Raw genomic sequence first — 23587 nt, forward strand, 5'->3', positions numbered from 1 at the left:
CTTTGTGTGAAAACTCGTTTGTTTGTGTCGCCTGGACTTGAAAACCTGTTTGATTACAAACATTTCCATTTGTTTCCCCACGGCCTGTTTTTAAATAACACAAACGCAGTCAAACCCCGAGACAATCGAGGTCTGAAGTCCTGAGCAACGGATTTGTATCGCTTTATCGCACTGAGTAGGCCAAAATATATTAAAAAAAAAAAAAAAAAAACACACACCTGAGAAATAAAAATTTAATAATTTATTAAACTTTGAAAATATTACTGAAAACCTTATTGATTTTTATATAGGTTATTATTTTTCTTTCTTCAATTTTTACTTGTCTATATTTTTATCTACCTTTTTACGTTTTTACGTATTCCAACTCAGCGATGTGTCTGAATTTCAAAGCAATCGGTGAAGAACTTTCGGAGATTTCAGATTTTGAACGAAAATTTACATATTTATTTATATGGCTGTAATATATATATAAAATTATTAATACATGTCCAAGGCATCTTTTGTTTGGTATTTAGTTACCGTACATTTCCTGTGAGTTCAATTTTGTGCTTTGTATCAGAATATACGTATTACGAAAATTAAAAAAAAGATTTAAAAATCTTTTATTGTAAACACGTGGCACAGGCGTCTCTGGCCCGGGGGGAAAAGGGTGACCCCCCCCCCAATATTTTGAAATACATCCAGTAGTTTTATTTATACTATTTTCATGTTTATAAAATACATGTATTTACAGTGATGGCATATAGTAGTAGATCAGGTGTCCAATAAAAATTACATACAAAGCATAGTTTGAAAATAGACATTTTATACTTAACTTGACGGAGGTACCAGCATTTAAATAAATTTATTATATTTTATGTCTCCCCCCCCCCCCCCCCCCAACCACCCAACTTTGTGTGCCAGAGACGCCCATGACACGTGGACACCAAAAAAAAAGGGGGGGGGGGAAAGTACCCTGGAATAATGCATCTGGAATCGAGTGGCCTCACTGTGCAAGGCGAGTGTTATCGACGTATCCTCGAATCGTCGTGTGTCGCATGGATGACGGGAAGCCTTCATCTCACAGACGAGAGAGCCACACCCGAAGTTCCCCGAAGTTCATGCTCGCTTTTTCCCCCCTCCCGTTCTATCTCATTGTATAAACCGGTGTGGCATTAAATTATGCGGTCGATTAGGATAGGTTAGCTACATTATAGATACTTAAAAAAATTGTGGATGGTTGGTTATATTAGGTAAGTATAGCTACATTAAAAATACTGTAAAATCATTTTATGGTCGCTTAGCAAATAACTTTTTTAATATGTAGCTATCCAGGGCTAGAAAACCGTTTACATGATTTCACAGTATCTTTAATGTAGCTATCCTAAACCAAATCAACCGTCCACAATGTTTTAAAGTATTTATAATGTAGCTAACCTTACCTTTTACAATGAACAAAAAAAAAATAAACGAAGAATCACGATCGGGAGTTTGGCTCTAGGCTTCCCACGGCTGACAGTCAACTGTCATGCTGTTGTCCGGCGCGTGTGATGGCGGGTTCCCAGGAAACCCGGCCTGGCCTTGTTTAAATTGTAACCCCGGCTGTTTAGCTCGGTTGTGTGTGTGTGTGTGTGTGTGTGTGTGTGTGTCGCCAGGGGCGCAACAACTAAATTTCCCAAGGGGGGGGGGGGGGCAATATACCTTTTTATAAAGAATCATCGATCCCCCGCTATTGAAGCGGGGGGTCCAGGGGTCCTCCCCCGGGAAAATTTGTATTTCAAGGTGGAAAATGGTGCTATTTAAGCAGTTTTATAACCTAAAAATTGATTACACAGCACTTTCTTTGCCCCCGTTTGCCCCCACTTCTAGGTTACAGAAGGAGGGGGGGGGGGGCAAAATACCCTTGCCCCTCCCCCCTGTTTTTGCGTCCCTGTGTGTGTGTGTGTGTGTGTGTGAGTGTGAGAGTGAGTGTGTGTGTGTGTCGCCAGGGGCGACTTCGCCTTGTTTTCCTTGTTTGTCCAGCTTCGTGCTGAACAACCATTGTACGAAACCGTTATCACTACGTCATTCAAAAGTGCCGGTCGATACATTTCGATTTCAACTCAAGTTTCCCGTGATTTTGTAAATAGAAAAAGAAAAAAAAACTTTGGAAGATTTTTAAGGCCCCGTGTAGTGACGCGATATCACCGATTATGCACCGTTAGCATTTAGAAAACTTTACCCATAAATAATTTATCAGGAAAGAAATTCAAAAATTTTTCAAGCAAAATCTTTAAAGTTTCAGGTTGTTTTAAAGTGTTTATTATTTTTTTTTTTTTTCAAATTTCCGAGGGTGGACTTAACCTATTATATTAAACCCCCAGCAACCCCCCACCACCATACTTGGTTCGTCACAGGGGCGCAACAACAGGGGGGGGGAGAATATTTTGCCCCCCCTCTGAAACCTTAAAGTGGGGGCAAACGGGGGCAAAGAAAGTGCTGTGTAATCAAATTTTAGATAATAAAACTCCTTAAACAGCACCATTTTCAACCTTGAAATACCCCCCCCCCCCCCCCCGCTTCAATAGGGGGGATCAATGATTCTTTATAAAAACGTATATTGCCCCCCCTTTGGAAATTTAGTTCTTACGCCCTTGGTTCGTCATGGTGCTGGAGCGAAGGAAGGAAGCATCCGCCTTCGACCGCAAAGAGGGCAAGGAACGGCCTTCCTTCCTTCCTTCCTCCCTTCCTCCCTAGCGTAGCGAGGCGACACGCAACCCCAGGCAATCGTTTCTGACCGTCTTGCATCGCCATGACCGACCCTCTTCCCGCAAACACGCTCTGGACACGCACTGGACACGCTCTGGACACGCACTGGACACTCACTGGACACGCACTGTACACGCTCTGGACACGCACTGTACACGCTCTGTACACGCTCTGGACACGCACTGGACACGCACTAGACACGCACTGGACACGCACTGGACACGCTCTGGACACTCACTTGACACGCTCTGGACACGCACTGGACACGCACTGGACAAGCACTGGACACGCACTGGACACGCACTGGACACGCTCTGGACACGCTCTGGACACGCTCTGGACACGCACTGGACACGCACTGGACACGCACTGGACACGCTCTGGACACGCTCTGGACACTCCTGGACACTCCTGGACGCGCTCTGGACGCGCACTGGACACGCACTGGACACGCACTGGACACACTCTGGACACTCACTGGACGCGCACTGGACGCGCACTGGACGCGCTCTGGACACGCTCTGGACACGCTCTGGACACGCTCTGGACACGCTCTGGACACGCACTAGACATGCTCTGGACACTCACTGGACGCGCACTGGACGCGCTCTGGACGCGCTCTGGACGCACTCTGGACACGCTCTGGACAGGCTCTGGACACTCCTGGACACGCACTGGACACGCTCTGGACACGCTCTGGACACGCACTGGACACGCACTGTACATGCTCTGGACACGCACAGGACACGCCCTGGACACGCCCTGGACACGCACTGGACACGCACTGGACACGCACTGGACACGCACTGGACACGCACTGGACACGCACTGGACACGCTCTGGACACGCTCTGGACACGCTCTGGACACGCTCTGGACACGCTCTGGACACGCACTGGACACGCTCTGGACACGCACTGGACACGCTCTGGACACGCACTGTACACGCCCTGGACACGCACTGGACACGCACTGTACACGCTGTGGACACGCTCTTGACATTCACTGGACACGCACTGGACACGCTCTGGACACGCACTGGACAAACACTGGACACGCTCTGGACACGCTCTGGACACGCACTGGACACGCACTGGACACGCACTGTACACGCTCTGGACACGCTCTGGACACGCACTGGACACGCACTGGACACGCTCTGGACACGCACTGACAAACACTGGACATGCTCTGGACACGCTCTGGACACGCACTGACAAACACTGGACACGCACTGGACACGCACTGGACACGCTCTGGACACGCTCTGGTCACGCACTGGACACGCACTGTACACGCTCTGGACACGCACAGGACACGCACAGGACACGCCATGGACACGCACTGGACACGCACTGGACACGCTCTGGATACGCACTGGACAAGCTCTCGACGCGCACTGGACGCGCTCTGGACGCGCACTGGACACGCTCTGGACACTCACTGGACGCGCACTGGACGCGCACTGGACGAGCTCTGGACGCGCTCTGGACACGCTCTGGACACGCACTGGACACGCTCTGGACACGCACTGGACACGCTCTGGACACGCACTGGACACGCTCTGGACACGCACTGGACACTCACTGGACACGCACTGTACACGCACTGTACACGCTCTGTACACGCTCTGGACACGCTCTGGACACGCACTGGACACGCACTGGACACGCACTGGACACGCTCTGGACACGCTCTGGACACGCACTGGACAAGCACTGGACACGCACTGGACACGCTCTGGACACGCACTGGACACGCTCTGGACACGCACTGGACACGCACTGGACACGCTCTGGACACGCTCTGGACACTCCTGGACGCGCTCTGGACGCGCACTGGACGCGCACTGGATACGCACTGGACACGCACTGGACACACTCTGGACACTCACTGGACGCGCACTGGACACGCTCTGGACACGCACTGGACACGCACTAGACACGCTCTGGACACTCACTGGACGCGCACTGGACGCGCTCTGGACGCGCTCTGGACGCGCTCTGGACACGCTCTGGACACGCTCTGGACACTCCTGGACACGCACTGGACACGCTCTGGACACGCACTGGACACGCACTGTACATGCTCTGGACACGCACAGGACACGCCCTGGACACGCCCTGGACTCGCACTGGACACGCTCTGGACACGCTCTGGACACGCTCTGGACACGCTCTGGACACGCTCTGGACACGCACTGGACACGCTCTGGACACGCACTGGACACGCTCTGGACACGCACTGGACACGCTCTGGACACGCACTGTACACGCCCTGGACACGCACTGGACACGCACTGTACACGCTGTGGACACGCTCTTGACATTCACTGGACACGCACTGGACACGCTCTGGACACGCACTGGACAAACACTGGACAAACACTGGACACGCTCTGGACACGCTCTGGACACGCTCTGGACACGCACTGGACACGCACTGTACACGCTCTGGACACGCTCTGGACACGCTCTGGACACGCACTGGACACGCACTGGACACGCTCTGGACACGCACTGACAAACACTGGACACGCTCTGGACACGCTCTGGACACGCACTGACAAACACTGGACACGCACTGGACACGCACTGGACACGCTCTGGACACGCTCTGGACACGCTCTGGACACGCACTGGACACGCACTGTACACGCTCTGGACACGCACAGGACACGCCATGGACACGCCATGGACACGCACTGGACACGCACTGGACACGCTCTGGACACGCTCTGGATACGCACTGGACAAGCTCTGGACGCGCACTGGACGCGCTCTGGACGCGCACTGGACACGCTCTGGACACTCACTGGACGCGCACTGGACGCGCACTGGACGAGCTCTGGACGCGCTCTGGACACGCTCTGGACGCGCTCTGGACACGCACTGGACACGCTCTGGACACGCTCTGGACACGCTCTGGACACGCACTGTACACGCCCTGGACACGCACTGGACACGCACTGGACACGCACTGTACACGCTGTGGACACGCTCTTGACATTCACTGGACACGCTCTGGACACGCTCTGGACACGCTCTGGACACGCACTGTACACGCTCTGGACACGCTCTGGACACGCACTGGACACGCACTGGACATGCTCTGGGCACGCACTGACAAACACTGGACACGCTCTGGACACGCACTGACAAACACTGGACACGCACTGTACACGCACTAGACACGCTCTGGACACGCTCTGGACACGCTCTGGACATGCACTGGACACGCACTGTACACGCTCTGGACACGCACTGGACACGCACTGGACACGCACTGGACACGCTCTGGATACGCACTGGACAAGCTCTGTACACGCACTGGACGCGCTCTGGACGCGCACTGGACACGCTCTGGACAAGCACTGGACACTCACTGGACGCGCACTGGACGAGCTCTGGACGCGCTCTGGACACGCTCTGGACACGCTCTGGACGCGCTCTGGACGCGCTCTGGACACGCACTGGACACGCACTGGACACGCTCTGGACACGCTCTGGACACGCTCTGGACACGCTCTGGACACGCTCTGGACACGCACTGGACACGCTCTGGACTCTCACTGGACGCGCACTGGACGCGCTCTGGACGCGCTCTGGATGCGCTCTGGACACTCCTGGACACTCCTGGACACGCACTGGACACGCACTGGACACGCACTGGACACGCTCTGTACACGCACAGGACACGCACAGGACACGCACTGGACACGCTCTGGACACGCACTGGACACGCTCTGGACACGCTCTGGACACGCACTGGACACGCACTGTACACGCACTGTACACGCACTGTACACGCTTTGGACACGCACTGGACACGCACTGTACACGCTCTTGACATTCACTGGACACGCTCTGGACACACACTGATAAACACTGGACACGCTCTGGACACGTTCTGGACACGCACTGGACACTCACTGGACGCGCACTGGACGCGCTCTGGACGCGCTCTGGACGCGCTCTGGACACGCACTGGACACGCACTGGACACGCTCTGGACACGCTCTGGACACGCACTGGACACGCACTGGACACGCACAGGACACGCACTGGACACGCTCTGGACACACACTGGACACGCACTGGACACGCTCTGGACACGCTCTGGACACGCTCTGGACACGCTCTGGACACGCACTGGACACGCTCTGGACACGCTCTGGACACGCACTGGACACGCTCTGGACACGCTCTGGACACGCACTGTACACGCCCTGGACACGCACTGGACACGCACTGGACACGCACTGTACACGCTGTAAACACGCTCTTGACATTCACTGGACACGCACTGGACACGCTCTGGACACGCACTGACAAACACTGGACACGCTCTGGACACGCACTGGACACGCACTGGACACGCACTGGACACGCACTGGACACGCACTGTACACGCACTGGACACGCACTGGACACGCTCTGGACACGCACTGGACACGCTCTGGACACGCTCTGGACAAGCTCTGGACACTCACTGGACACGCTCTGGACACGCACTGACAAACACTGGACACGCTCTGGACACGCTCTGGACATGCACTGACAAACACTGGACACGCACTGTACACGCACTGTACACGCACTGGACACGCTCTGGACACGCTCTGCACACGGTTTTGCCATGCACTGGACACGCACTGTACACGCTCTGGACACGCACATAACACGCACAGGACACGCACTGGACACGCACTGGACACGCACTGGACACGCACTGGACACGCACTGGACACGCTCTGGACACGCTCTGGACACGCTCTGGACACGCTCTGGACACGCTCTGGACACGCTCTGGACACGCACTGGACACGCACTGGACACGCACGGGACACGCTCTGGACACGCACGGGACACGCACTGGACACGCTCTGGACACGCACTGGACACGCACGGGACACGCACTGGACACGCACTGGACACTCAGTGATCACGCAGTGAACAAACACATAATGCACACATCGAACATGCAGTCGCGATAACTCAGGCTTAGTTATAAATCAGATTTCGTGAAAGAAAAATAAATAAAAAACAATCACTTTAAAAATAATAATAAAAATTATACAAAAGCAGATAAAAAAAAAGTCATTATTGTATGTAGCCAGCTTCCCTCAATTTTTTTTTGGTGGTGAAAACGACGTTGGTTATGCCAAATGAAAATTGGTAGTAACAATACATAGCGTAGACTTAAATAGTTATAGCGAGGAGTAAACTTTAACTATAAATTACGTTAGAAATCTAGCATTATTGTATTGATTACACGTAACCTAAATTAATTTACATTGTGCTTCTGTAGTACATGTACAGAAATATTGCAGTTCTTTTTGATTTGGTTCAAATCCCTTTAATGACAAAAAATGTACATTTTTATATATAAATTGATATTGCAGTATACAAATTGTACTTATAGCTAAAATGCTTTATTAATATTTTTGTGTGTATCTTATTGCTTTAATAACTTTAATACATAGTTCTGTCTGTTGGTTTATTTATTTCATACTACGTAGCCTTTTTTTAAATACTTCAAGTAAAAATAATAAATATGAGTCAGTAACCTTTAACAGAAAACTTACTCTATAATTGAACACATACGTTTGTTAGTAGATAAGTTTCCATATGTTTTTCATTGCTGGACGAATTATTTATAGGAACGTTCTTGGTTTTGAAGTTCTTGTCAATTGTTTGTTTAAACATCGATAATATATGGAAATTTACTCCCTTGTAAAGTCTTTCAGTTACAAAGTATATATTTTTTTAAATTACAGAGTTTTTTATTTTTAAACTAATAATAAAAATCATAGACTAACTAGTTTTAAATAACCGAATTAACGGTAATAAATATGCTTTAAAGGTTATTACATCAATTAGAGAAAAAAATACGATTCATTATATTTTTTTTGCTCAAGGCACAGTATATATATATATATATATATATATATATATATATATATATATATATATAATTCAATAATAACTAAAATCAATATTAATATTGGAACCACGTCTAAGGTAGGTCTACGTATTTCGTTCAATGTCATCCTTCACTTTACCGTTGTGTTACACACACACACAACCTGAATTTTTGAGACGCTACCTCATAAAATATAATATAGCTATTTTAATCACGGATTTTCAAAGATGTGATTATTTCAAATAAAAAATTATCTAACTTTACAAAATGTATTCCAAGGTAGTTTCACTTTGACAAATTTTCATTTGACACGCGAATGTTTTTGGTACGTCCTCTCAGCCACTGGAGCGATGCCTATTGCGCGGGAAAATTCAAATTTTGCGCGCTACTGTATGCGCCTGTCACTTAGCAGGGTTGCTTTTCCGGACACATGTCCCTGAACGAAAATGGCTTGTTTTTGGCGTTCCCTGCCACGCGTTAAATTTATGCTCCGTTGTTCGCGAACAACTTGTATGCATGTATGTAGGCATATATGTTTACAAGGGAATACTGAATGAAAGTGTGTGCGAGTGTGAGAGAGAAGGACGTTATCACAATAAGAATTTTAATTATATTTTAATATTTGTTTTATATTTAAAACAATATTTAATATTTTTAAGGTTTTATTTTGGTATATTTTAGTATTTTGTATTTTAAAACAATATTTAATATGTTTTAGGTTTGTATTTGATTATATCGTAATTTTGTACGTTAATAAATTATTTTATATGGTTTATGTTGGTACCAAACTTGGATGTTAAATTGGTAGATGATTCATCAGTAATTTGTGTAATTTGCAATTAGTTAATGTCTGATTTTATGTTTGATTGCTAGATATAATTTATTATACAATGTTTATGTCTCACGGTTCAGTGTAACAGAAGGTGTACACGCCTTAACTGCGCCAAACTAAAGTCTAATATAAATAAATAAAATTCCCTAATTTTCTTTAGACGTGAAACTCTTCTAATTATAGGGCATGTAAATGAGTCAGATACTGTACACAATTTGTTTTTTAGCTTTTCATATTGTTTCGAACGTGAGCAAGGCCGGGACACGTGCAGGTGCAGAGCTGGCTGGCGACTGCCGCAACATGATATGCGCCGCGCGCGCCTGGAAGATTACAAGGATTCTCGCTTTCCCCCCTCCTTCCCTCCACTCCCCGCGCGGCGCCCTGCCTTTGACACGTAACTGACACCGGACAGCTGCGGAGTTACGCGAGCCGCCGACACGTGTTTCGAGAGATTTTTTGCCGTCGTGTCGGCGCGGAATGACGCGACTGGCCCCGGCCGCGCTCGCGAGTTCTGGAAATTGCGGCTGATAGATAAAACGAGGACGGCGGCCTCGAGAGGGTTGGTCTGAGGAGAGTAAGTAGAGAGAATTCAGGCGGGAGCTCTCCCGCGGCGGAGTTTCCGGGGCTAGTTCCGCGGGTGCGGCAGAGGGGCGAAGTCCCTGGACGAAGGTTCCAGGGCGAAGAGTTCAGTTCCGGGCGATAGTGTCGCGGGCGCGGCGGAGTTCCGAGCGAGGTGTCGAGTGGGATCTCGGCGAAGGGGAAGTGCGACGGCGGCGGCGGAGTCCCGCGGCGGAGACCCACGAGGGGTGCTGCTGCGAGAGTTGCGCCAGAGGTGCGGCCCAGCGAGGCGTGTGGACTGTGAGAAACGAGTGACTGTAGGAAGCAACATTATTTTTAAGTACAATTATTGATTGTTTTTTTTTTTAGATTATTAGCTAGTAAAGTAAATAGTGGCAATAAATAACTCTTGTATGTGATAAAAATCTTTAATTGGGCTATCCTTTACGTACCCGCAGTAAATCGTAACAATATCTTGTCCCTTGCATTCACGTTTCATGGAAGATTTTGATACGGAAAGTCCACTGCTCGGTATCGGAGACACCTGTGTCGCCCGACGGTCCGCTCCAGAGGCGGGGAGCTATTGCGAAAGTGCTCGGGCAAAGTTTGGGTAAAAGTCGGCAGCCACAGACTTCGACCTCGACTCTGGCTGTCGGCACACCTCACGCCACTCACACTCGTGCTGTGTCGCGACCTGCGGCTGTGCTCCGGACCACAGCGCTCTCCAGCCAATCAGAGCGAGGAGGCAGATACAGACCACGTTTCGCTCGACATGGGACGCTATCTGTTTGGTTGGGCCCGTAACTACCAGCAAAAACAACCCGGGATAAAAGTTCTAGTAGGGGTAAAGTGGCCATCCTAAGATAAAACGATACATAAATTTTATATTGTAATTAAAATTGAAATATAAAATAACCCTTCATATAATATAGTTTTCGTACAATAAAAAAATATTAATTTCTTTATGTCTTGCAACCATTATTTTTTTATTTATTAAATTTTAAAATTAATTGTACCAAATGACCACTTTGCCTACATGTCGGGTAAAATGGCCATTGACTGGCCATTTTACCCGACGTAGGTAAAACATTAACACAACTCATTATAATAATAAATATAAAACCAAGGCGTGTATATACAATTTGTTAGCAAGTTCAGGAGATAGACTTAAAAAATTAAATGTTTCCACAATATCTAAATAAAATAAAATTACGAACTAAAAACCCGACAAAACAGCATTAAAAAAAGCAATTGCATTTACTCTATGTTAACAAACAGAGTGGTAAAGTTTTAAGTGTCTTCAAATAAAAATCTTGACTTTGTTTAAACAATAACCAATTAAAAATTAAAACCTAACCTATCAAACATAACTTAAACAGTTTAGCGGCTACAGCCTTCACATTAAAAGTCACCATTTTCCTCTTCGCAGCAAGCACACTCTTCGTGAGCCCAGCGGTGACATCCGGAACAGCTAATACACACTTCATTTGTTTTTGAATTTGATTATGCTTCTTCACAATATAAGCAGTCAGCGTCATCGCTCTCACCTTCGTCCTCTTCGTTGAAAAGGCTTCGCCTACTTTTGGAGGTTTTTTCATCAATTCAATTCATTTTTTTTTTGGGGGGGGGGGGGGGGGGGGTTGAGATTTGTTAATGTTTTGTTTTGACTTTTGTTGCTTGTTTTGGTTCTCCTTTTGTTATTTTGGCCTTCCCTTATAGACTTCTCCTCCAAAAGTTCTCTCTTGTACGGACTCGAAGTAAGAATCGCTGCTTTACCTTTCTTACGTTTAGTTTTGCGTTTGGTGATGTTGGATTTTGGCAAAGGTAACATATCTCTTGGAGATATTTCAAATGATGTGCTTGGTTCAGAACCCGTCACTGGACTCTTATATAGACATTTGCTAATGATTTTGGACTTTCCACTCTTAGTTGATCCATCTTCACAGCCAGCTTCTACATCTTCACCGCCATCAACTTTGTATTCACCAACATCAGCTGTACCTTCACCACATCAGCTGTATCTTCACCATCAGCAGTTGTACATTCACCGTCAGTCATCGTACCTTCACTACCAGCAGGCGTAACTTAGACACACAAGTTTACAGAGTTCATTATTGTTGTAATCCTTAGTGGGCTACAACAATGCAAATTCCTCCCCATTTCAGCTCCAAGCAGTCTATATTTAACGCCGGTTTTGCATGCGAGTTACTGGCATACTGTTAATGTCTGTCATACAAACCCTGACATTCGTCTTTCGTGTTTTTCGTATCAATATATTGTTCTAACGAGACACTCATATTACTGGCTTAGGAAAAAAAAATGTAAAAAAACAATTACACAAAAACCAAAATTTAAAATGTTCAATTTTTCTTTTCTCAAGTAACATCATTGCTTAAATTTCAAAGTGTAAAAGGTTAAAGATCTATATTCCCTGAGATTTTAGTGTGAACATAAATTTTATTTTAAAATTTATTTAAAAAGTTAAAAAAAAATTGGTTGTCTGTAAAGTCGGTTTACGGACGATAGTTTAACGTGACAACGTCATAACAAAACATTTATGAAATGATTGCATACTTTTATGAATAAAATTGAATCATTTTTATTGAATTATCACTATTTTGTATGGATACAAAGAAGGAGTGAAATGAAATCTACAATTTAATTGATAAATTTATTTTTATTTGCACTCATTAATTCAAATATGTTTATTACTTTAACGAAGAGATTATTTTAACTATAACTTTTACACATGTTTGCTATTTAACTTCTTCCGATCTGTGTTATTCTGTTAAGGATAGGACGATGATAGGAAAAGTAGGAAACGAATGGGAGTGTTTCAAGTTTGATGTGCCTCGAAAAAGTCAAATCGATGGTTGTTCCAATCGAGTGGAAGAGAGATAGATGCGGCGCAAGCGTACAGTGAGCGTAACGGGACATTGTGCATAACGGGACACTTTTTCGTGCGTGCAGCCGGCGTCAATCGATTTATTAGACGTCACGTCAAAAAAAAAACTCATGGAACAATGGAATGCTGGTCATACTGGACCGTCGCATGAAGTGCGTGACCCGCACCGGCAAGTAGGCGGTGGTTCTGTCTTAGGCCCGGTGCGCACGTGCGGACATTGTCCGCGCGGCGCCGCTGCGGCGCCGGAGATGCCTTCTCGGAAGGCTTGACCGATAAGAAGCAATGCACACACAGCTGCCGCACCGCACGTCCATTGCACGTCCATTGCACGTCCACTGTGCTTACATTTTTGTCCGTAGATCCCACAGGCACGCTGCGGCGCCGCACGTCCAACTACGTTCCTTAGTACATTCGTGTCAATCGAGCAGTGCACACGTGCGGTCGATTGCCGCAAAGTGAGATGGCAGCATCACGTGAATTTGAAGACATATTAGATGCTGAACTCTTCATCGCAGAAGTTAAAAGTTATCTAGAGATATGGAACGTAGCCGTTGAAGAATACCATGATCGCAATAAAAAAAAAAAGAAGTGCGTGGATCAACATGTGTCGTAAATTTTGCGAATCGTTTGACGAAAAGGATGACAAGGAAAAAAAAAAAACGAAATATGTAAGTATACATTATACTTTATTTTAATGAATGCCTATATGTTAATCTATATGAATACAGACAAGAAAGTAGCGTATCCAATAAACATTTGTATACTAGGTACACAAATAATACCCGTTTACGTTTGTACACATCCATCTCGTTAGTCGGCATCGTTCAGACTGTGCGGTATTTGTCCGTGCTGTGTGATTGTGTTTCTGCGGCAACGTTGCGGCGCCGCAGCGGCGCCGCGCGGACAACGTCCGCACTTGTGCACCGGGCCTTAGCGGTCTCTCTGCGCGGCCGAACATACAAGGAACCAGGGGCTTAGCCAGGGGGGGGGGGGGAAGGTGTTTAGGGGTTCAACCCCCCACCCTAGCACCAAATCTTTAATTAATTTCTTATTCATCACTCAAACAAATTTCATATTAAATTTAATAAAAATTATACCATTACATTATTTACATTTAAGAACCGAAAACTGCTAAAATAGCACTATTTTTTATAAACCAAATTTTCCCGGGGGAGGACCCCCCGGATCCCCCGCTTTAATACAGTGTGGGGGGGGGGGGGGGCGCATGCTTCTTAACACCCCCCATACACAAATCCTGGCTACGCCACTGTTTGGAACAGACATGACCTGCGTCTGCGGGCAGATCGCGAGGACACGTGTTGCGACGCAAGACACGCACAGTGGGGCCAAAACCTGAAAAGGTGGCCAAAACCTCAAAATTGGAAATCTACGCTAGAGAAATTTTGACTGGTGGAGTTGGTAGTGGAATATCTTGGGTGTCTATCTGCGAAAGTGGAAGTTCTTGGCTTTGCATCTATCTTTGATTTTTCAGTTCAAAATCAGCAATCGTGGGAAATTTATCGAGTGAGCATTACTGCAACAAAAAAATACCGTTTCTCAGAAATTCAATCACGTGAAAGTGAGGTGATTATTTTTTATTCTGTGACATGGACGACATTCCTGGAGGTATGTAGATTATTTTTTTATTAGGGCATTACAAAATTAAAATTTATTCTTCCTTAAAGAACTTTTAACTCGAAGCCCTTAGCAAAACTATGACATTTTAGTTATTTATAGTTTCTATAAGATAAAAAGTTGCATATAACACCATATAACACGAAGATATAAGTTCATGCCTTTAGATCAATCTATCATCTTACAAAATTCACAACAATTAGCTGCCTTTAGCTGCCTATTCAAATGTTATGTATTATCCTTCACATGCGCGTGTTTTTAGATTTGTACCTATCTCAAATTTACATAAACTCCAAAATTTGTCCGATTAGTCATGCGTTTGGCTTTGTTATGTCAGAAAGAGAGGTTTTTCCGGGGCTTATTTGTTAATTAAGAATTATGCATGACTGAGATTATATTGCAAACTATATAAATAATACTTTCTTAATTTATGTTTCGAACAATGCAAGGTTACAGCCATAACATATGTTTCCAACAATGCAGGGTTATAGCTATAACTCATCTTAATGTAATCATTATTTTAATTACTAGTTATTTCAATAATATAAACATAATATAAGAACAAGTCACAATTTATAATATGAATAAACCAAAGTCTTGGAAATTGTGAATTTTTCATTAAAAAAACGTATTACTTCTCAAGTAAATTTTTAATGAGCTTGTCCATTTTTCAACTGAATAAGCAAAATTTGTCATTTTATGTAGGTAAATAAGCCATTTATTTTTGATAAAATTCTTTAAAAATACTTATTTTATTCATTTCTTTACTTAAGTGTTTTGAAAAATACACCAGAAAATGTTTAACAATTTTTGCTTGTGATTCTGGTACAACCTAGTTTACGAGAAAAGGGCTTGCATATCTTTACAGAATATATTAATTTTTATTCTGTTACAGGATCTGAAGACACAAAAATACAATTAACGAGGAAATAAGTTTTTGTAATAGTTGAAAAGCATTTAAAAGATGGATTAACTGATATAATAGATTACTTGAAAGAAAAAAAGTCTGAAAATATTGGACTCTCGATACATGTACGTGAAGTTGAGAAAGCATCATTTTCAGCGCTGTTTCATAAAATGAGGGAAATGTGGCAAAAGGCCAGTAGAACCAAGGATATATATATTTTTTTCAGAAAAACAAGGAATGGCTTGATGCGCCTGTATTATTTACTTTGCCTGGTGCTTCTCAGAGTTCACCTACCAATATCGGTGGTCGTCCTTCTACTGACTTTATCTTATGCAGTGAAAGATCAAAGCGAAGGAAGACCGAAGAAATTCGTGCAAAGTTAAGCTCGAACGAGTTGTCGTATGCTGCTCAAATGAGCTTACGTTCTACAGGACAATTAGAAGCTTCTAAAGTTTGGAAAGATATAGCATTGTCAACTCCATCGAAAGCTTCCAAGTATCGAGAATCTTATCTATCAAAAACTGAAAATACTTTATCTGATGATGCTGCACTTTCCCTTTTGGTTGAATATAAATTATCCAAAGGACAATATCAAGGAATAAGATCTGTGAGCATAGCCAATCATTGTAATCTGTATCCTCCCTATAAGAAAGTAGTGGAAGCAAAAAAAGAGGTGTTTTCCAATTCTAACGGCTATTATTATTACAGAAAGTAGTGCAGAAGTAAATTTACAAGCATTATTGGACCATACTGTTGAGCGCATTTTATTTCTCCAAAGTGACATAATTAGAAGTTTGTCTCAAGAAAATGTAAGCAGTATGAACTTAATGTGCAAGTGGGGTTGCGATGGAAGTTCTGGACAAAGTGAATATAAGCAGACATTTGTGGATGGCAGCAAATCAGATTCAAATGTGTTATTTACTTCAGTTGTGCCATTACAACTTATTTCTGTTGATTATAAATCTAAGGCAAAAATAGTAGTTTGGAAGAATCCTAGGTCTTCGTCTACACGATTCTGTAGACCACTAAGACTTCAGATTTTGCACGAAGACAGAGAATCACAGTGGATGAAGTGCAACACTTCGAAGAATAGATAAAGAAACTTGTGCCTTTCGAAACTGTATTCGATGCAAAGAAATTACGATTGTGTACAATATGGCATTCACAATGATCGATACTAAAGTGTGCAATGCAGTGACATCTACTAAATCTGCGCAACGTTGCTATCTGTGTGGAGCAACAAGCAAAATTTTTTAATGATATTGATTCTATTTTAAAAATGAAGGTTGATGAAGCCAACATAAAGTATGGATTCTCGACATTACATGCTTGGATACGTTTCTTTGAATGCTGTTTACATTTGTCCTACAGACTTGGCATTAAAAAGTGGCAAATTCGCAGTGTGGAAGAGAAGCAGATGACTGAAAACTGCAAGAGCGTCCTTCAAAAAGAATTTCGTGTAAGGTTAGGATTAACAGTTGATCGTCCAAAGCCAGGATACGGAAGTACAAATTATGGGAATACAGCGCGGCGTTTTTTTGAAAACTCGGCTGTGTCTGCTTCGATAACAGGGTTGGACGAAATCTTTATCAAACGTTTTCATGTGATTCTGCAAGTTATTTCGAGTGGCTATGATATAGACTGTGATAAGTTTCAAGTATATGCATTGGAAACAGCAAGAAAATTTGTTGAACTATACCCATGATATTGTATGCCAACTTCTGTGCATAAAGTATTAATTCATGGTCAAATTATAATCGCTCACGCATTGTTGCCAATTGGCCAGTTATCTGAAGATGCTCAAGAAGCTTGTAACAAAGATATTAAAATATATCGTGAAGACTTCTCACGAAAGTGTTCCAGAACAAAAACAATGGAAGATATTTTTAGTAGACTCATGATTACTTCCGATCCCTACATTTCCAGTATCAGAAAATTACCACAGAAGAAATTAAAGAGTTTATGCCAGGAAGCTATAAACTTACTACTCTCTCCTGCATTAACCACTGACAATAAAACTGAAATTGGCCCTACCTTGTCTCCCGACTCGGATGTTGATGCCGACTCGGATGTTGACTCTGATGAAGATTTCAATTAGAAAAGTTTGTTTTTGTAAAAAATACATTTTATTTTATGTAATTAAGAATATTAATATAGATAGTTTAATATAAAATTTGTAGTGACAAACTAAACCAAAGATCCAAAAAAAAAATATATGGTTTTTATGAAAATGATTTTTTATAATTTATTAGTTTTTTTTTTTTTTTTTAGTATTTGAAATGTTGAGTTTCATACTAATCATAAGCCCTTCGAATTTTCAAACCACATCTACAATCTCCCACCTCCCCAACATTTTGCTATCTAATTTCGATATTTTTCCACTTTTGTCCACCATATTGGACTCGCTATTTTGTTTACAGTAATTATTTTTTGTTATTTGTAACCAGCGGCCTTGAAAACCCTTGTATACCAATTTATGTTTACGTGTTGCGACGCAAGACACGGGTGGGGTTTTCCCCCGGGGAAAAAACCCTGCTTGTTTACGAACACGGTGAATATCTTTTCCGCGAAGAAAAAAATATATAATTACGTAAATACCATTTTGCAACACTAGAGACGTTCCTGCATTTACCTTGAAACACAGCGTTAATAAATTACTACTATTTTCTGAGTAATCACAGTTTTTAGCTCACTTTTAAACACCTGTACATTGTCGCTGCTGCCACCATTGTTTGTTTGTTTACATGTGTCGGTTTGTGTGTTTGTTCTGATGAACTTTGTTCAAATATTGTGAATGGTCGATAAGGTAAGGGTAGCTACATTAAAAATATTTTCAAACATTGTGGACGGTTGGTTGGTTTAGTATAGCTACATTAATAAAACTATAAAATATATATTTTCTGACGTGATGTCTAATAAATCGATTGACGCCGGCTGCACGCACGAAAAAGTGTCCCGTAACGCACATTTCCCGCTACGCTGTGTCCCGTTACGCTCATTGTACGCTTGCGCCGCATCTATCTCTCTTCCACTCGATTGGAACAACCATCGATTTGACCTTTCCGAGGCACATTAAACTTGAAACACTCCTATTCGTTTCCTACTTTTCCTATCATCGTCCTATCCTTAACAGAATAACACAGATCGGAAGAAGTTAAATAGCAAACATGTATAAAAGTTATAGTTAAAATAATCTCTTCGTTAAAGTAATAAACATATTTGAATTAATGAGTGCAAATAAAAGTAAATCTATCAATTAAATTGTAGATTTCATTTCACTCCTTTGTATCCGTACAAAATAGTGATAATTCAATAAAAATGATTCAATTTTATTCATAAAAGTATGCAATCATGTCATCAATGTTTTGTTATGACGTCACGTTAAACTATCGTCCGTAAACCGAATTTAGAGACAGCCAATTTTTTTATGGTTGCTTAGGTATTACAAATTTAAGATGTAGCTATCCTGACCTAACCAACCGTTCACATGATTTCACAGTATTTTAATGTAGCTATACTAACCCATCCAACCGTCTACAATATTTTTAAGCATTTTTTACGTCTCTAACGTAACATATGAAACGTTCGTTACTATGTGAGTCAAAACATTACTTTAAATTAAATGTTAATCAAAAATATACTTTCTTTATTCAATGACATTGGAACAAACTACAAAAAAAAAAAAAAAAAAAAAAAAAAAAACAGTAAATACAAACTTTGATTTTTCCCTACAACTGCAATACGTCGTCATATTAACTACTTTTATTATAAAACAGTGCCTCCGTTGACTAAAGTTCTTCAAAATAAACACAGAAACACGTATGGGTAAACAAAAAATATCGGCGGCGCCGCAAGTTGAAAGTGTGATTTATCATGAAATATTACGTATTTATTTACGCTGTTTTAATGGTAAATACAGGAACGTCTCTCGTGTTGGAAAATATTATTTTTGTAATTTATTTTCAATCTGCGGAAAATAATCGACGTAATATAATTGCCACGAATACAACATTTTTCGTTGAAACACCGACCATTGATGACGTACATACCGTAACCATTGAGTATGAACACACATTGCGGACGGTATTTATCGCACTGGTGCTACATTATATACCACGTGTATAATTTGATGGTGTAACACGATAAGAGGTTATTACGTGTGAAAAATATTAACAAAATACCAGTGTAAGCAGGGGCGCAACAACAGGGGGGGGGGGGGGGGGGGCCAAGGGTATTTTGCCCCCCCTCTGAAACCTTGAAGTGGTGCAAACGGGGGCAAAGAAAGTGCTGTGTAATCAATTTTTAGATAATAAAACTGCTTAAATAGCACCATTTTCCACCTTGAAATACAAATTTTCCCGGACCCCCCACTTCAATAAGGGGATCTATGATTCTTTATAAAAAGGTATATTGCCCCCCCCCCCCCCTTTTGGAAATTTAGTTGTTGCGCCCCTGAGTGTGACTTAGTGTGCGCCGAGTATTGCCGCCTGGTGGCAGGCTACCTACCTGCCATTACCGCCTGGTGGCATAGTCTGATTTGATGGGTAGCCGTAAGTTCGTCATTTCCATCAATTCAGACCGATCAGTCCACCATCCTTGCACACACACGGCAGTTCCGACTGTTCAGTTCCGACTGATAAGTCTGAAATGACATTTGGGACTGATTGCGTGTTGAGGCATTAAGCCTCTGTGGATGCCCGTGGGATGTGAAACTCACAAAAAAAAAAAAAAATTGTAGTGCGAGACTGCTGGTCAACACTGGAACTTCTCAGCTGGACAGAAAACTGCACGCGTCACGCAGTTGCAGGCTACCGCCCATGCACACGTGAAGAACGTCACTGTGAAGGCCGCTTCGTGTGGATTGAAAGAGTATACGTGGGGTACTTTTGCTGTCGGCGAGGTCAGATCTGCCGTCGTGAGTCGAAACAAGGACAGTTGCTGGCAGTGATAGTGCCTTCACTCTCAGGGGCGTAGGAACCGGGGGGGGGGGGGGGGGGGGGTGACAGGGGGGACGTGTCCCCCATAACTTTTTGGGTGGAGGGGACTGCCCCCTACTTTCTAGACCGTGATAGTTTTATTTTATAATATTATTCTGCCCAACTTTATTTGTAATTTCTTCACTCATCAAATTTTATCTTAAGGAAACAATAATGATTTTAACATCGATGTATCCAATGGTTAGATACAAAAACTGCTTAAAAAGTGCTATTTTGCACTTTTAAAATCAAAATTTTCCGGTGGAGGGTTTACATGACATCAAAATCATTATTTGTCCCCCCCCCCTTAACTTTATGAACACAGCTACGCCAATGTTCACTCTGTATTCTGCAATCTGATGGTGACGCAAAAAGGCAATACTCGCTGCAAAAACTCCTACTCATGGGCATCAGCAGGGTTGCGATAAAGAGTGGAACAAGTTAGTCTCATTTGCATACAGTATAACAAAAAATAATGAGGTTAAAATATAATCAAACATATTCAGCATTCTTTTACATGAAAATATTGTATTAATTTATTAGAGTAATACAGTTTAATAGCCAAGTATGCATGAAACGGGTAATTATTGCTAGTCGAAGCAAAGATGCGTTTTTTAAAATCCAATTTAACAACACATTCGCTAGATTTCAGCAAAGCACATTTTCGACCAGCAGCTGCGAAGGGTTGTAAAATATTGTTATTGTGAAAACAGCACAACTTTCTTATTTGTGTTTTTTTTTTTTTTTTTAAAGTTTGTTGTGCGGTAGCCCAATCGCAAGTGTGTAACAATCAACCAAATCTATCAAAAACTGCTCAGTAAAAGATTCTGCAAATACAGTTATTATCTAAATATAAGTGAAGAAAAATAAATTAGAACAATACATTTTTTATACTTCTCTGTGACATCATCAGTAGGGCTTGTAACACACACTTACCCTGCATTTTCCTGCACGTCCATTCACTACCCTTCACTCTCTTGAACTTTCCTTCATGTTCAAGCACTCTCTTGCACTACCGTGCACTATATTGAATGTTCCTGCACACTACGGCAGTTGTATGCACTCCCCTGCATATTCTTGCACTTTCTTGCACTTCCATGTACTATGCTGTATGCGCCTACATGTTTCTGCACTCCCCTGCACTATCCTGTACTATCTTGCATGCCCCTGCACTCGCATGCATTCCCGGTAGAAGTCGTGGCAGCTGCTGTTGCGAGTACCTCGTGGTCGCTCAGAGAGACATCACCAATGGGCGTCGCAACCGGGGGGACGGGGGCGACACGTCCCCCCCCAATAATAAAAGTCTTCCATTTCGTCCCCTCCAATAATATACATATTTAGTTTCGTAGTTATATTAAAAATATGATTTCTGTGATATAACCCATATGTTGCGCATGGAGCATTTAGTCCAATCGTGGTAATGTGAGCACTGTGTTTTTACAAATTTGTTCTCTGAAAATATTTTTTATAAAAAATAAATTATATATTGCAACCAACTATAATTAGAATATTTAGGAACGAAAAATGCCTAAAAACCACCTTTCTGCACCTTCAAACCCCAAATTTTCCCAGGGGAGGACCCCCCGACCCACCGCTTTTTTTTCCCAGCGGATGGATATTCAACAACTAAATCAATTGCAGTCCCCCCCAAAAAATATATCCTTGCGACACCCATGCATCACCTGTGCAGGGCGTGCTGCCAGCCATGTCGTCATCTCTGCTGCAGCGGGCCTCATTGTCTGGTAGCTTGTTGGGTCGGAGTTCCCTAGTCGCGGGCCCGTGTGGAGTCCCAGCTGCTGCTCTCCCAGCATCTCCTGTTTGGTCTACATGGCTGCAGTTGCCTTTAGAGACGCTACCAGTGTTTCCATAGGCGTTGATCAATCAACCCTGGGTCGCTCGGACACTGTGCAGTAACTACCAACTAACCCCTACAGATGATCTCTCAATGTTTGTGGCTGGGTTTGTCCAACCAGGACCAGCTGTTTCACCGTTATGAATCATTCCTTAGGGGCAACACAATTCTAGCAAAAATAAGTTGGTTTTGCGAAAGAGGGTTTGAGTATTTATTTAATGATTGAGGTTGACGGTCTTTGTTTAGTGTCTGCTGCTTGCGTGTCTTCCCATGTGATGACTGTGTACATGTGCGTATTGTCATGATACGTATCGACATGTGATTGAGCAGCTAGATTCGACCACGATAACCATTATATTAAAATACTTAAATTTACAAAAAAAGTTGTATGTTGTTGGAACTGACGGTACAAATTGAGGCTTGTGCTCTTGACGAGTCGTGACGTCCACTGGTTGCAGGGAAGGCAACGACCCGGAGGACTACAGCAGGCTCACGTACCGCAAGCTGCTGAAGGAGGTCTGCAGGTTCGCCAACGTGCTGAAGACGCGGGGAGTGACGAAAGGAGACAGGGTCGCAATCTACATGCCGATGATCCTGGAGGTTGTGGTGGCCATGCTGGCGTGCTGCAGAATTGGAGCCGTGCACTCCTTGGTGGTTGGTAGCCTCTCTGTTCGTCGTTTGTCACCTTCTTCATTCCCTATGCGTCAGAGAACTCTGCGGCCCAAATACATAGACATATGCCCTTTCCCACAGTTTGCAGATCTTCTCTACTTAATACAAACTAATTTTAGCATTAGGTACTCGGTTGCTTAATTAATTTCCCTGTGTAGAATCTCATTTTTTGCCAAAATAAATCGTGCAATATTTTATCTTAGGTATTTTCCATCCCACAATGGCTCTCCAATAACTGAGCCATGAAAATATTTCAACACCATTTTCCGAATACCTGCCGGTACATATGGCCTTCATTTATTATCCTTTACGACATATAGCCTTCCATCCTTAACCTCATACCCATTTATTGCATCTTTTGATCCTTTACTTGCCATTTATTCAAACTAAAAAAAAACAAAAAAAAAACTTCAGAATAAGCCCCTGCCACATATAAAAATTCTACTTTCTCATCAATTTCCTCCCCTTCGTCTTTTTATTCTCCATATTCTCCCTCTCACTTTTTTCTCATCCTTCCTCTCCTTGAATACAAAACTCTTTAGCCTAAATTTTTTAGAAACCGTTTCTGTCACGACATTTTCTGTACCTTTATCATTCCT

General features: G+C 43.4%; 2 protein-coding genes across 3 annotated transcripts in view; one reads left to right on the forward strand and one right to left on the reverse strand.

Annotated features, from left to right (window-relative positions):
• Window positions 1-22275, reverse strand: part of LOC134541342 (serine/arginine-rich splicing factor 2-like) — a 38680-nt gene extending 16405 nt beyond the window's left edge. Inside the window, exons 1-2 of the mRNA XM_063384765.1 lie at window positions 22147-22275; window positions 6299-6405 (exon numbers count right to left, since the gene is read on the reverse strand). Of these exons, the coding sequence (XP_063240835.1) occupies window positions 6299-6405; window positions 22147-22275 (236 nt within the window). The remainder of the gene's footprint in view (window positions 1-6298; window positions 6406-22146) is intronic.
• The window catches only part of LOC134541317 (acetyl-coenzyme A synthetase), an 80651-nt gene that overhangs the window by 19325 nt on the left and 37739 nt on the right, over window positions 1-23587 (forward strand). For both annotated transcript variants that reach the window (XM_063384719.1, XM_063384718.1), the window contains exon 2: window positions 22775-22970. In XM_063384719.1, the coding sequence (XP_063240789.1) occupies window positions 22775-22970 (196 nt within the window). The remainder of the gene's footprint in view (window positions 1-22774; window positions 22971-23587) is intronic.

The sequence above is a fragment of the Bacillus rossius genome, chromosome 18, assembly GCF_032445375.1.
Source record: "Bacillus rossius redtenbacheri isolate Brsri chromosome 18, Brsri_v3, whole genome shotgun sequence".
NCBI classification, from domain to species: domain Eukaryota; kingdom Metazoa; phylum Arthropoda; class Insecta; order Phasmatodea; family Bacillidae; genus Bacillus; species Bacillus rossius.